General features: G+C 35.2%; 1 protein-coding gene across 1 annotated transcript in view; it reads left to right on the top strand.

The window, feature by feature from the left end:
* Positions 1-12,579, top strand: part of LOC108685479 (E3 ubiquitin-protein ligase UBR4) — a 25,661-nt gene extending 13,082 nt beyond the window's left edge. Inside the window, exons 18-43 of the mRNA XM_018190274.1 lie at positions 41-242; positions 315-504; positions 575-958; positions 1,110-1,567; positions 1,661-1,774; positions 1,897-2,109; positions 3,445-3,621; positions 3,705-3,879; positions 3,983-4,133; positions 4,415-4,643; positions 4,727-4,876; positions 4,968-5,270; positions 5,355-5,581; positions 5,714-7,481; positions 7,585-7,746; positions 7,925-8,549; positions 8,636-8,826; positions 8,904-9,080; positions 9,212-9,628; positions 9,704-10,099; positions 10,182-10,316; positions 10,401-10,742; positions 10,928-11,382; positions 11,528-11,852; positions 11,927-12,086; positions 12,259-12,579. Of these exons, the coding sequence (XP_018045763.1) occupies positions 41-242; positions 315-504; positions 575-958; positions 1,110-1,567; positions 1,661-1,774; positions 1,897-2,109; positions 3,445-3,621; positions 3,705-3,879; positions 3,983-4,133; positions 4,415-4,643; positions 4,727-4,876; positions 4,968-5,270; positions 5,355-5,581; positions 5,714-7,481; positions 7,585-7,746; positions 7,925-8,549; positions 8,636-8,826; positions 8,904-9,080; positions 9,212-9,628; positions 9,704-10,099; positions 10,182-10,316; positions 10,401-10,742; positions 10,928-11,382; positions 11,528-11,852; positions 11,927-12,086; positions 12,259-12,323 (8,191 nt within the window). The 3' untranslated portion in view covers positions 12,324-12,579. The remainder of the gene's footprint in view (positions 1-40; positions 243-314; positions 505-574; positions 959-1,109; positions 1,568-1,660; positions 1,775-1,896; positions 2,110-3,444; positions 3,622-3,704; positions 3,880-3,982; positions 4,134-4,414; positions 4,644-4,726; positions 4,877-4,967; positions 5,271-5,354; positions 5,582-5,713; positions 7,482-7,584; positions 7,747-7,924; positions 8,550-8,635; positions 8,827-8,903; positions 9,081-9,211; positions 9,629-9,703; positions 10,100-10,181; positions 10,317-10,400; positions 10,743-10,927; positions 11,383-11,527; positions 11,853-11,926; positions 12,087-12,258) is intronic.
* The last annotated feature ends 1,350 nt before the right edge of the window (positions 12,580-13,929 follow it).

Here is a 13,929-nt window from a genome sequence, read left to right as displayed (position 1 = left end):
AATGTAATTTAATAAATATAATTTTTAAAAAAATTTATAGGATGATATCTAGCATTCTTGAAGTCTTGGAATCTTCATTTATCTTATCCTCCTATGATGACAATAAAACTTCATTAAAAGCCACAGCTATCGATGTTGCATCACGATTATTAATATTACCTACTCCACCATCAGTACAAATCCATACAACAGCTTTGTTAGCTGCTCTTCACGGCACTAAACAGGCTTATCACTTTCACAAGGTATACAACGATTAATTATTTATTAATGATTTTAATAATTACATATGTCACATTTTTCTACGCACTTTTTAGGATCATGTATTGTTATCACATGTACTTGAATCTTTGAAATCAATGAGAGAAGCAAATGATCCTGCAGATATAGATGCGGAGAACTTTTACAGACTTGTACTTATTGTTCGTGCTATTGCCGTTTCTCGTCCACACAATCTCGCGAAATTTGCTGAACAATATGCAAATAAATCAATTGATGAAAGCACTGGTATGTATTATAAAATAGTGATGTTATATTAAATGAACAAATGTATAATGTTGAAATAATTTATTTCTAGTACCCGTTTTCGAAAAAGACCGTTTAGAAACTCGTTCGAATATGAAAACGGATGTAAATCAACATCTGGTCATCCAATTAATGGAAATACTATGGTCTCTACACATGGCGTATCCCAAGAATATGGCACTTGCTCCAGTAGTCATGCCAGGTCTTACGCACGCTGAGGGAACGGTTCACGCAATTGTGGAGATAATTCATGCTTTCACGATATGCGATGTTGAAAATAATACCGCTATAGCTGCTAAATTGTATCTGCAGTTATTATTATCTTCAGATACTACCATTAGTTTTAGCGCTAAGCATGCGATAATCAGAGTACTGAGACCTAGATATAGACGCAGGAGAGTGTATATACCGAGTCCTCCCAACTGTAGTACTCCAGGTATAAAATGGAAATGTTTTAGAAAATCTCTTAGAATTGTTTTAGAATTAAGAGAAAATTTTATATAATTTTTTAATAAAGTATAATAATAATTTAGTAAATTGACTATGTATTTTATTATTTGTTTTCATTGTTATCACTATTTTTGTAGGTGTAGTTGCAGAAACCGAAGAAAAATCCGCGTCTGTTCCATCGCAAGCATCTCAAGATACAGTGGAGCGCGATGTGGAACAACAGTTTGACATTGAAGCCGTCGAAGCAGTGGACAGAGTGGCAGTCATGCTCGGCGCCGAAGGCAATCAAAATTCGGCTGCCGCAAGAGTGGTTAATCATCCGTTAGAAGCGTTGCTCGGTGCGGGTAATTTTCCACAGTTGCTTGATATCCCACCAGATGCTGACGATGAAGCGATGGTAGAGCTCGCGATAGCTCTCAGTTTACAAGACCACGAAGGAGGAGCTGCTGATCTGCAAGCATTGCGGCAAGGATTCCAGCAAGGCTTCCCTAATTTGCAGGGTATACAGAGCCTTCAAAATCTAAGCGGTTCCACATTGCAAAGCTTGCAAAATTTAGCTGCGCAGGGATTGGTTCAAGTGTCGAACGCTGCTCAGGTAATGTTTTTCCACATCAAGTTTATAAATTGTCTGGTGTATTTGGTATTTATATATTTTACTTTTAATAATTGTGGACTCTGCTTTTTTCAGGCTCAAGAAGGTGGACATTATTCTGACACGACCGCTTCTGCAGGTGGCTCCGATGATGAGGGATCAACTGCTGCTACCGATGGTAGTACTCTTCGAACGTCGCCCGCCGAACAAGTAAGTTACATCTTAGCGTATATTCTGTCTTGGTTTATTCACCGAAAATATGCTGATGTGGATCAACAGAGTCTTAGCATTTGCACATATTATAGTAACGCTTGGGACACATTTTATGTTAGGGTGGTAGTGGTGGTAGCAAGGGTAGCGAGAGCGGTGGAAGCGATAGTGGAGGCAGCGCCGTTGACAGCATGACAGGAGAGCATAATGTTTCTGGCAGGAGCTCCGCGTACGGAGACAATGCTCCCGACAGTGCTATGCCTCCGATTGGAATTGGAGTCAATCAAGCGCCACGCTCTGAAACTAATACTCTAGATGTACCTACAACTTTCACTGTAAGTTCCGTGTATTCAAGAACTTTACATTGCAGATTTATATATGTTCTTGAAAACAAAAGAAACAGCGACAGTGACTGGACGCATTCGACATATTAGTATATTTTATATATAGAAATCTTCTTTTGTCTTCTTTTATGATATAATTTTTTTTTTTTATTTACCATTATCATACCATTTATCATTATTATTGAAACGAATAACATTATAGTCTATTCTGTGTTAATATTTAGTTGACTTTGAGATTCTGATAATTCAATTTTTATGATCAATCTCAAAAAAGTTGTTTGAAGTTTTTATGAAATCTCTATCGGTAATTTGAATTATCTGAAATTTTTTCATATGTATATGATTTTAAACTTGATTTATGAAGAATAATATTTAAAGATTTACATATGTGTATGTCTATATCATCGAAGTTTTACCATCAAATTCATGAGTTTTACTTGAAGAAGATTATGTTACATCATTATATATGTTACATATGTAAATTAATCATAAAATTTTTGAAAAGTGGTTATATTATTGTTATTGATCTTAAATTGTCAAAGCTTCACAATTAGCTTCACAATTAAAAATGATGCATAACACATTGCATTTTTTTAAAATAAAAAATTAGATCAAGTTTATTAGTGTAATTGTCGTAAAAGAGAGACAATTAATAAAAGTTAATATATTGAAAGTGGATTTTACGAAAAAAATTTTTATCATATCTTATTTTATTAAATTATTGATGATTAATTAAAAAATTTTGAGCCTCCGTTCTCAAAAGTTGCCTTTAACCCACACTGCCACAAAAATGTAATTAAAAAAAATCATGCGATTGAACAAATTTCATTAAACATTTTTAATAACGTGCTATAAGACTTCGTTGAATCCCTTTAATTGTCGAAGTCTGAATGGAATATAGAATGTAACATATGCATTCCATTGGCTTTATAAAAGATCCTGAATTTTTTAAGTGAGAGATTGGAATTGCATATAGACAATTATAGGAATCAAAAATTTTTTAAAATAAATAAAAAAACCTTTACCAAAAATAAAAATAAATTACATTCTGTTGAGACTTCGAAATTTAAGTAATTTCATTTGGAAAGTGTACACTCTAATAATATATTATTCATCTTTTTATCAAAAGAACTATGATTACATAATCATCGCACATTAATAATATCTTTCTTTGTAAATTTTCTTACACTTAGAATTATTTTAATGCATCCATTATTTTATTGGTTCTGTCTAAAACAATGGAATTCCAGAAATTCTGACTTGAGAAACCATTCAAATGAATAGTACAAATATATTTATATATTATTGTGTATCATCCCATATTAGACCACTGAGCAAGAAGAAGGTACTGAGCAAGAGCAAGGCGTTGAGCAGGAAAGTGATACAACTGGCGAGATTACTGTGAAATTACATGCTATACGACTTTCATTGTTGGACAGATTTACACAATTTGTGCCCAACCTAATAAATGTCCGAGGAGTGCTTGCCATTCCATTTATGCAGGTACAGTTATTATAATATTACAAGTCCCTTGTAATTAGGAAAATTAAACGAAAAATAGTATCAAAGCTTTTATTTTCCACTAGGTTGTATTAATGTTGACTGCTGATCTTGACGGTCAAGATGAAAGAGACAAAGCATGCATAGAACGTTTATTGCAAATGCTTGTGAAAGAATTGGAAATGGATAAACCTGATACAAACAATATATGTGAACGTAGTAATAAGAGAGAAGTTCATTTGGTTATCATGCGCTTACTAAGTAATTAATAATTATTTATTTTCATTATAAGCTTGTATCAATATACGCTATATTATATTATTATACATATTATATTATTATTATTTTATCATTATTTTCTCAGGCGTGCTTATGTCTCGTTCGAAATACGCAGCAAAGACTCCCTCGGATAATCCAAACTTTGTATCACAAACTACTGCTGCGATATTGAGTAAAGCTGGTATTATCGATTATTGTCTAACGTTATTACAAGCTTTACTTGATTATTGGAAAACGTAAGTTTACTTCAATTTCGATATGAATGTCTTTGTGTTATTAATAGTTATAATTTATGATATTTATTGCTAATATTTCATGTCAATTATAATCTTATCAAAATATGGATCTTCGAGATGGGTTATTTATTTCATGTTCCTTTATTCACTACTTTTCAATCAATTTCTTTTTTCAAAATCGAAACACCGAAATTCAACCGAGTTTTATACATTCACAAGTCTATTCTCGCATAGGAAAACCATGTGTTATCTTAATTTCACGAATATATTCTGTTTATTAGTACTAATACAGAGGAGTCTGGTACTATGATCGGAGGTCAATTACTCAAAGAACATCTTACCACATCGCCTCCGGATATGTCACCATTCTTCTTGAGACAATACGTTAAAGGCCATGCCGGCGATGTATTCGAACCTTATCCTCAATTATTGACGGAAATGGTATTACGATTGCCGTATCAGGTGCATAAATATGCAGAAAGTACCGTAGTACAACCTGCATTCGAACAGGTAATTGCCAATAGCTTTTTCTTTAATAGTAGCTTTTTCCTTATTTGCAAAGATAAACGATTAATTGTTTTTAATTTATGCAGCCATGGTACTTCTATCTTTGTGAATACATGATGTCGTATCAAACGCCTTTCGTCAGACGACAAGTACGTAAATTGTTACTCTTTATATGCGGCAATAAGGAAAAATACAGACAATTACGAGATCTTCACGCTCTTATATCTCATGTACAGGTAATTTTATTATATAATACTTTTATATTAAAATAATTTTATATAAAAATAATATCATAAACTAAACTTGAATTATTATTCTTGTTGCTAGTCCGTGCAACAGTGTTGTACTACCGGTGGCTACGATCCGCCGCACACTCGTCCGCATTCCATCAATTTACCATACGATTCCTTGGTGGAATTGATTGAACACCTTAAATGTTGCGTAGAGATTGCTACTAGTCGTACAGGAAACTGGCAACGGTTTTGTTTAAAACAGAATACAGTTCTATCGTATCTCTTCGCTATTTCAACACTTTTGGACGAAGGCGTAAGTCCTACAGTGCTTCAGTTGTTACAATGTGCTATTTGTTCAAATAATAAGTCTAAAGAAACGAAGGATACTAAATCAAAGGTAAATATAATATAAAGATTTTGTATTAAATTATACGATCGTATACGAGTGTTTTTTCAATGTTTGTTAATAAATTTAAATTAGGAATCGAAATCAACGACTGGTACGAAAGAGAGGCGTGAACGGGAAAAATCGGAAGATTCTGATACGGAGGCTAAATTTGAAGAAGCGCAATGTTTGACTCTAGTCGAGCAAATTCAAAAACAAGTGCATCCCACATTGCTGATGAAGTTTATACAAACTTTCCTTCTTGAAACAAATAATACCAACGTTCGTTTACAAGCGCATTCTCTTATTTTAGCAATTTATAAGTAAGTATTATCAATTTTATTATTCACAAAATTTAATTATAGAACAAAAGAAGTGAAATAGATGTAAATATGAAAAATACGGGATATAATGTTGCAAGAAACAATATTTACAACATGTTTTTTAAATTTTAGAAATTGTGGACCAACAGATCAAGAAGTTTTGCTGGATCTGTTATGGCGTTTGTGGCCTCTAGTCCCAGCTTATGGCAGAAAGGCAGCACAATTTGTTGATTTACTTGGTTACTTCTGTTTGAAAACACCGCATGCTGGAAAGAAGATGCATACGTATATGGAGCAGGCAGTTGCTGTTTTACATGCGCAGAATCAGTTACTTGCGCGACATCCTAACGCGAATCTTTATGTAAATTTGGCACAGTTCGTTGAATTAGATGGCTATTATTTGGAGAGTGAACCTTGTCTTGTATGTAATAATCCAGAAGTACCGATGGCAACAATTAAGCTGTCATCAATTAAAGTAGATTCCAAATTTACAACGACGACACAGATCGTGAAACTAGTCGGCAGTCATACCATCAGTCGCATCACTCTCCGTATAGGCGATCTGAAGAGAACAAAAATGGTTCGAACTATCAATGTGTACTACAACAATCGGTCAGTGCAGGCTGTTGTAGAATTGAAGAATAAACCGGCCATGTGGCACAAGGCGAAAAAGATTACACTTGCCCAGGGGCAGACCGAAGTCAAAATGGAATTTCCGCTGCCAATAGTCGCTTGTAATCTCATGATCGAGTATGCCGATTTCTACGAGAATATTCAAGCCTCATCCGAGACGTTGCAGTGCCCGCGATGTTCCGCAAGTGTACCGGCAAATCCTGGTATATGCGCGAATTGCGGTGAAAATGTATTTCAATGCCATAAATGTCGAGCGATTAATTATGATGAAAAAGATCCGTTCTTATGTCACGCTTGCGGATTCTGCAAATACGCAAAGTTCGATTACACTCTGACTGGCAGACCGTGCTGCGCCGTTGATCCCATAGAAAACGACGACGATCGAAAGAAGACGGTGGCAACCATTAATACTTTACTAGAGAAGGCGGATCGAGTATATAAAACTTTGATATCCAACAAACCTACATTGGAAATGCTTCTTGTTAAGATATCCGAGCATCGTTTGGATCGAGGATTAGAAGATGGTATACAGGTATCGGGCAGTACTCAGGTGAATAGAGCGATCCAGCTACTCGCTCAAAGATATTGCGGCGAGTGCAAGACCTCTTTTGAGGAATTGAGTAAAATTATCCAACGCGTTCTAGCCTGTCGCAGAGAGCTTGTTGCGTATGACAGAAATCAACGTGGTCAGAGTAGCTCGCAGTCGTCATATAATGGATCCAGTGCAAACGATGTCATAAAAGACGAAACCATAGTTTCGCCGGTCGGACGTTGTTACGGATGTGCATCCGCTGCAACGGAACACTGCTTGATACTCTTACGCGCATTAGCTACCAAAAGTGTAGCCAGAGATGTTTTGTGCAAACAAGGACTAATCCAAGAGCTCGTGGAGCACAATTTGCGAAAGGGTACAGTACAAATGCAAGAGGACGTCCGACAATTGTTGTGCCTTGTCACAAGAGATAACGCACAATCAACTAAAGAGATATGCTCGCTTCTAACTAATCGAATCACGTTGACACTTCGCGGACGAGTTGCTACCCCTAATCTTTCGGTCGCTGTACGACATGAAATGGCTCTTCTCGCAGCACTCGTACAAAAAGAGGACTCATGTTGGGAACAGAAATTGCGATGCGTAATGCAGCTATTTTTAATGGCTTGTAAAGAATCAAAAAGTCCCGTCGTAATGGAAAGTATCATATTGCCATGTCTGAAAATTTTGCAAGGTCTTATCAAACCAGATCAACCGGTATCGAAGAAAAATAAAGTAAGTATTCAACTTAATGTATCTTTTTTTTCTGTGTAATTTTTTTCTGTGTATATTTCACGTAATTTTTATATAATTTCACGTAATTTTTATGTAATTTCAGGATAAAACCATTGAATCTTTGGCAACTGTACAACCACCGGAAGATGTTAGTATTGATGTGGGTAAATGGATCAGCGGCGATCCCAAACATTCATATTCCGAATGGCTTCGCCGTATGCCAGCTAAGAAGACGGAACCATCTACAGCTAAATCTCTTAAAAAGGTTGGTGCAAAGTAAAGCAACTAAATTAACGTTTCAATCAATGAAAATAAAATAATTATGAAGTCGTAATTATTATATTATTATTTAATTACATATATGATTTTATCATGAAAATATAATAGAAATCTTTTGAAAATATCTTGATTTATTGTTTCTCTTTATTGATTCTTTGTTTCAGGAGGAGGCTCGCGTGTTGTATCTGATGGAAAAATACGGGCACAGGTGGCATCAGCGTTGCATGAAGCATCAAGGCGTTCAACCGCTAAAACTGTCTGATGGTGCTTGGTTGAAGGAAGTTCTCTTCAATCCTAGTTCTCGTCTGGCACGCCAAGTAGCGTGTAACATGATCGAGAGCCTTTGTCAAGGCATAGAGAGAAAAAAGGAGGTTCTGGTTTTGTTGACATGTTATTTGGAAGAGCTACGTACCGCTGGCGAGAGCAGCACCGAGTTTCTCACATTATATCAAAGTTTAATTAGACAGTCGCCTTGGAAGCAATTCTTGGCAATACGCGGTGTAATGACTTTGTTGGCGGAACTTTTGACCCGAGAAATAGAGGAATTACACAGACTAGAGGAGACTACTTTAACTAGCGATCTTGCGCAAGGGTATTCATTGAAGATGCTTACAGAACTTTTGGCAACTTTCTTGGAACAGGAAAATATCAAGCAGCAATATAAGGGCCGGCTAGTTGGTGCAGTATTAAACGGTTACTTATCACTTAGGAGACTCGTTGTTCAGCGCACTAGACTAATTGATGATACACAAGAAAAGCTGTTAGAACTTCTAGAAGAAATGACTACCGGTAATAATCTTGAAGTTTTCTGCGTTTAGATGTTTTCAATAATCTTTGCTCGTATACGAGAATGAAATATTTATTTTGTGCATTAGGCACCGAAGAGGAAACTAAGGCATTCATGGCAATTTGCGTTGAAACGATACAAAAGCAGAATCCTCAAGATGTTCGTACTCCAGTATTTATATTTGAAAGATTGTGTTCGATTATTTATCCGGAGGAAAATGATATCGGAGAATTCTTCTTGACGCTTGAGAAGGATCCACAACAGGAAGATTTCTTACAAGTGAGTCCACGTGTCCATTTCCAAATAAAATTTTTGTATTTTACGTAGAGAATATTTCTATTTTTTTACTTTTGTAGGGAAGAATGTTAGGAAATCCTTATAGCAGCTTAGAACCTGGCCTTGGTCCACTTATGAGGGATGTAAAAAATAAGATTTGTCAAGATTGCGAATTAGTTGCACTTTTAGAAGATGATAACGGAATGGAACTTCTCGTCAATAACAAAATTATTAGTCTGGATCTTCTTGTTAAGGAGGTAAGAATATAGTTTTTGGCATGTAAATTCTTGAAATATTTACATTATGTTTATTTTTTTATACAAATAGTTAACTAAAGAGAATTGTATTTCTATGAGAGACTATAATGTTTTTTCTTTTCCTTATCTAGGTTTATAAGAAGATTTGGGTATTGGAAGGCGGCGAATGTGATGCCATGCGCGTAATATATCGTATGCGTGGCTTGCTTGGAGACGCAACCGAAGAATTTGTCGAAACTTTGAACGCCAGTAGCGAGCAGGAAGTGAACAATGAGGAAGTTTACAAAATGGCTAATGTACTTGCAGACTGCGGCGGTCTTCAAGTTATGCTGGATAGATTGGCGGCAATACATGATGTGAATCGCGCGAGACCTCTTCTTCAAGTGTTATTGAAATTATTCAGATTGTGCGTAAAGGTTAAGAAAAATCAAGAAGTTCTAAGCAAACCTGAATTAGGAGCAGTAACCGTATTTTTGGACGTTCTCCAACGTTGTCTTGTCACAGAGTCGGAAAATTCTCAAGCAAAAATTACTGAGCAATTATTAGACGTAAGTATAATGACAAAGAAGATAATTTTTATTTACCGCTATAAACAATACGTGAATATTTGATATTGATTATAGATTATGGAAACGATATTAGCGAACGCAGCGTCGCAACCATTCAGCGCATTTGAAGCATTTTCGCGCACTCTCGGTGGACCTGAACATATCAAGGCCCTCCTATCCTGCACACAATCCACGGCAGTTAGGCAAAGTGCTAGCGTACTTGCACACCTTGCGAGAGTCTTGGCGGCGTTGACTTACGGCAATAAAGAAAAAATGGCACTCCTGTGTGATTACTTCAAACCTGTATTAAACTTTTACAAATTCGATTTTGAGCACACGCCTGAGGATGAACAGAAGTTAGAACTGTTCTGCATACTCACTCAAGGCATTGAACGAAATGCCATTGGAAATACACTGAAAGATTATATCATAAGTATGGGCATAGTGAAAGATGCCTTTGAGTACATCACCGTGAGTATAAAACGATATAAATACGAGATAAGTATAAGAATATGTTATACGGGTAATTATATTTTTTTCTACGTTTTTATAGGTACATGCCCCATGCGTTAAACCTACATTGTTACGCACAGATAGTGATGAGTTGAAGGAATTTATATCCAAACCAGCTCTAAAATATATTCTACGATTCCTTACTGGGTTAGCTACAGATCATGAGCCGACTCAGGTAATACAGATATTTTGTCTTGATTAATTCTTTTATCAATAAATGATAATTGATATAATTAGTTGTTCTTTTATTTTCTTGTAGTTGACTGTCTCGCAAATAACTATTAGCATCATCCATCGACTAGAGCAAGTGTCTTCAAATGAACATGTTGGCTCACTAGCAGAGAATTTGTTGGAAGCATTATGTACTAATAAACGAGTAGCCGAACTCATTGAAGAAGCTCGTCAACACACTCGCAGCGAGAAGAAACGCTTAGCTATGGCAATGCGTGAGAGACAATTGGGTGCACTTGGCATGCAAACTAACGATAAGGGTCAAGTCACCGCCAGCGGAACGATTCTTCAGCAGATGGAAGATTTGGGCGATGAGACTGGATTGATCTGTGTTATTTGTCGCGAAGGATACAAATTTAAACCAAATATGGTATATATCTTTTATTCTTTTTGTTGTACATTTTAGAATTGAGGTCATGTGAACATTTGAAACTGATTTTTATTAATGATAATATATCAGCATTATGTAATATATATTATTAGAAGCGTTAAATATCTTTTTGTTTATTTCCTTTATCTTATTTAATGATTACGTTCTTTATTATTATTTTGCAGGTCTTAGGTGTTTATACATTCACGAAGCGCTGCAATGTAGAAGAATTTGAGACAAAGCAACGAAAAACTGTAGGCTATACGACTGTCACGCATTTCAATGTGGTCCACGTAGATTGCCATATGTCTGCGGTACGTTTGGCACGCGCTAGAGACGAGTGGGAAAGCGCAGCATTACAGAACGCTAATACGAAATGTAACGGATTGCTGCCATTATGGGGTCCACAAGTTCCAGAGTCTGGATTTGCCAGTTGTTTAGCTAGGCACAATACATACCTACAAGAATGCACTAGTCACCGTGATATATCTTATTCATCGACTGTTCATGATCTGAAGCTACTTCTTCTGCGATTTGCTCAGGAAAAGAGTTTCCATGAAGATACCGGTGGTGGAGGTCCTCAATCAAATATGCATATAGTGCCATATTTGATACACATGGCTCTGTATGTCGTTAATACGTAAGTATATTTTGATAACATATTAGAAATTATAATAAAGAGAAGAAAGATTCAACGATCACAAAATTGGAAATGAAAAAAACAGGAAATTAATACAACAATTATATTATTGATGCTACAAATTTTTTGATATTTATTTTTATAGAACGCGATCAGCATCCAGAGAGGATAAAGCTCTAATGACTTATCTAGAAGTACCATCAGGTTCGACGTGGCTCGATAGTTGTTACGAAGCAGAGGGTCCATTGTATCAGTGCACACTTTCGCTTCTTCTACTTACACCTGCTCGTTGGAAATCTCATAGACTTACGCATCTCAATCGATTACTCGTCCTTGCACATCAACGTTACGTATCCCCTTCAGCCACTACAAAGACTATTATGGAACCAAGCGCTAAGGATTACCCTATTTATAAAAATATTCTAATCTTCTTTGGTCTAGTGGATTCTATTTATGCAAACTTCTTTAAGGTTCGAATGATTTTAATAATTATTAACTACGTACAGCAGTCTATTTGCCTAAATCATGCTTTCTATGTTTACAGAAAGTAAATGTTTTATCCGATGACCAGTGGCCTTCAGTTCTGGCTGAATACATCAGGCATAATGATGAAGCCATGCTAAAAGCCTCGGAACGTGTGCTTTCGTCGTATCGCGATGAATTGTTGCCATGCACATCATTCGAGGAATTTTGCGATATTGTTGGTAAGTTTTGTAAATGTAAGAAATCGAAGAATTCAGTAATAAATTAAGTTTTCAAAATTATTTTCTTGAAACCAAAAGATTTATAAGAATTATAGACTTAATTTTTGTATTAAATCTTTCAATGATTCGTCTTTGTTTGATCCGATTAAAACGTGAATATGTCACATTGCAGGCTTATTAGAAGATATAAAAAATCCTTCTGCGTACATTACTGATGTTTTGCGACGCCTTGCTTGAAGATACTGGAAATTCTCATTGTGTAGCTTATTGCATTATTGTTACCAGCGAATTGGTTTTCTTTTCTGTTCTCTCCCCCAATCGATATAATTCTTTTCAAGACTTTTCTATCGAAAGGATTTTCGTGTTCTATATCAAAAATTAATTTAACATGATAATATACCCACAGACGGAACTGTTTAGGGTGTTGCGTTATATACATGTGTGATGAGAGATAGATTATTATAAATTATTCTTCATTGCTACTATAAATCTTTATTTGTAGACAATGTGTATATGAAAAAAACTTATGCTTTAATAAAATGCGACTAAATAAAAGTGTTTAAATATATATATGATCTTTCAAGATTATTTATTACCCTTGATATCATCTCACATTTTTTTCTTTAGGAATCATTAGGATAAAGATGGGGTAAGTTGATAAAAAATAAGATACAATTTTGTACTAACAGTTTTTCCTGTTTACTACCATTAATATAATAGCAAATACTGTTACGATACATTGTATAGGAATGGTATACGATCGGACAATGCACGATCATTTTTGTATAAATGTTTCTTCGCTCACTATTAATAATAACTATATTTTATACCATTAATGACGTTATCGCTAAGGTACTACTAAAACTATTGTTAACACTATTGTCTACGTTGTATAGCCTCCTCGTTTTCTCGAAAAATTTATTTCGCACGTGCTATTTTATTTCATAACAAAGTTTTCGTTCTCGAATATTAATCAGTTAATAATTTAAATTCATATTCATGACAACAGCGTGATATACCTTTTGGCAGTGAAACTGATTTCGTAGGCGAAATGTAGAAAAAAGAATATCAAAATTGAGTAAGTTTGCTCTCGTTCAACGTGGAGATGAACAGATGTGATACAAGTTTATGTGCCCACATTAAATTCGACGTTCGATTTGTAAATTAAAATAAATCCAATGTATGTATGATTATCATTACAAAATTGTCATGACACAATAAACAATTGTTTACAAACTAATATACGCTGTTATCTGATGCTGATGATATTACGTTACTCGTTATTTATTTAAAGTTTTTGCAACTCGCACTTTTATTGCAAATTGAAAAACAATCTTTAGAATTTAATAGGGCATATTTTATAACAAATTTGCGTTTTACGCAATTTTTTTTCATTATTTCATTGGCTCGCAATATACATCGCGTCAACTTAGCGAACAATATTTATTGTTTCGAGCCGCGAAAAGTCCAAAATGTATTATCCCTTAATACTACTCGTACTGGCAAGCTACGTGTACGCGCTGTTGCGTGTCTAAATCGTTATACCTTTACGTCAACAATCTACTTCAAATAAGTTACTTTAAGGCTACTTCCTTCATCGATTATTATAATATTTCGTACTCTCTTTATGAGATACTATCGTCGTATCTTATAAACAAGTTTAATATACAAGCGTGAAATTCATCGTGGCGAATCGTGCGGTTTAGCCGAGACCAAAAAGCCATTAAACGATGAACGCGGGTAATTTTAACAATCGTGTGATTGTAACGTCTAAATCTGATACCTGTTGCTTCGTTTTGTGTTTCGCGTGCCGAAAGAAAGATGGTAATTAAATCTAAACCGA

This window comes from Atta colombica, unplaced genomic scaffold (genome assembly GCF_001594045.1).
Source record: "Atta colombica isolate Treedump-2 unplaced genomic scaffold, Acol1.0 scaffold153, whole genome shotgun sequence".
Lineage (NCBI taxonomy): Eukaryota > Metazoa > Arthropoda > Insecta > Hymenoptera > Formicidae > Atta > Atta colombica.
This window is presented reverse-complemented; position numbering and strand designations above follow the sequence as displayed.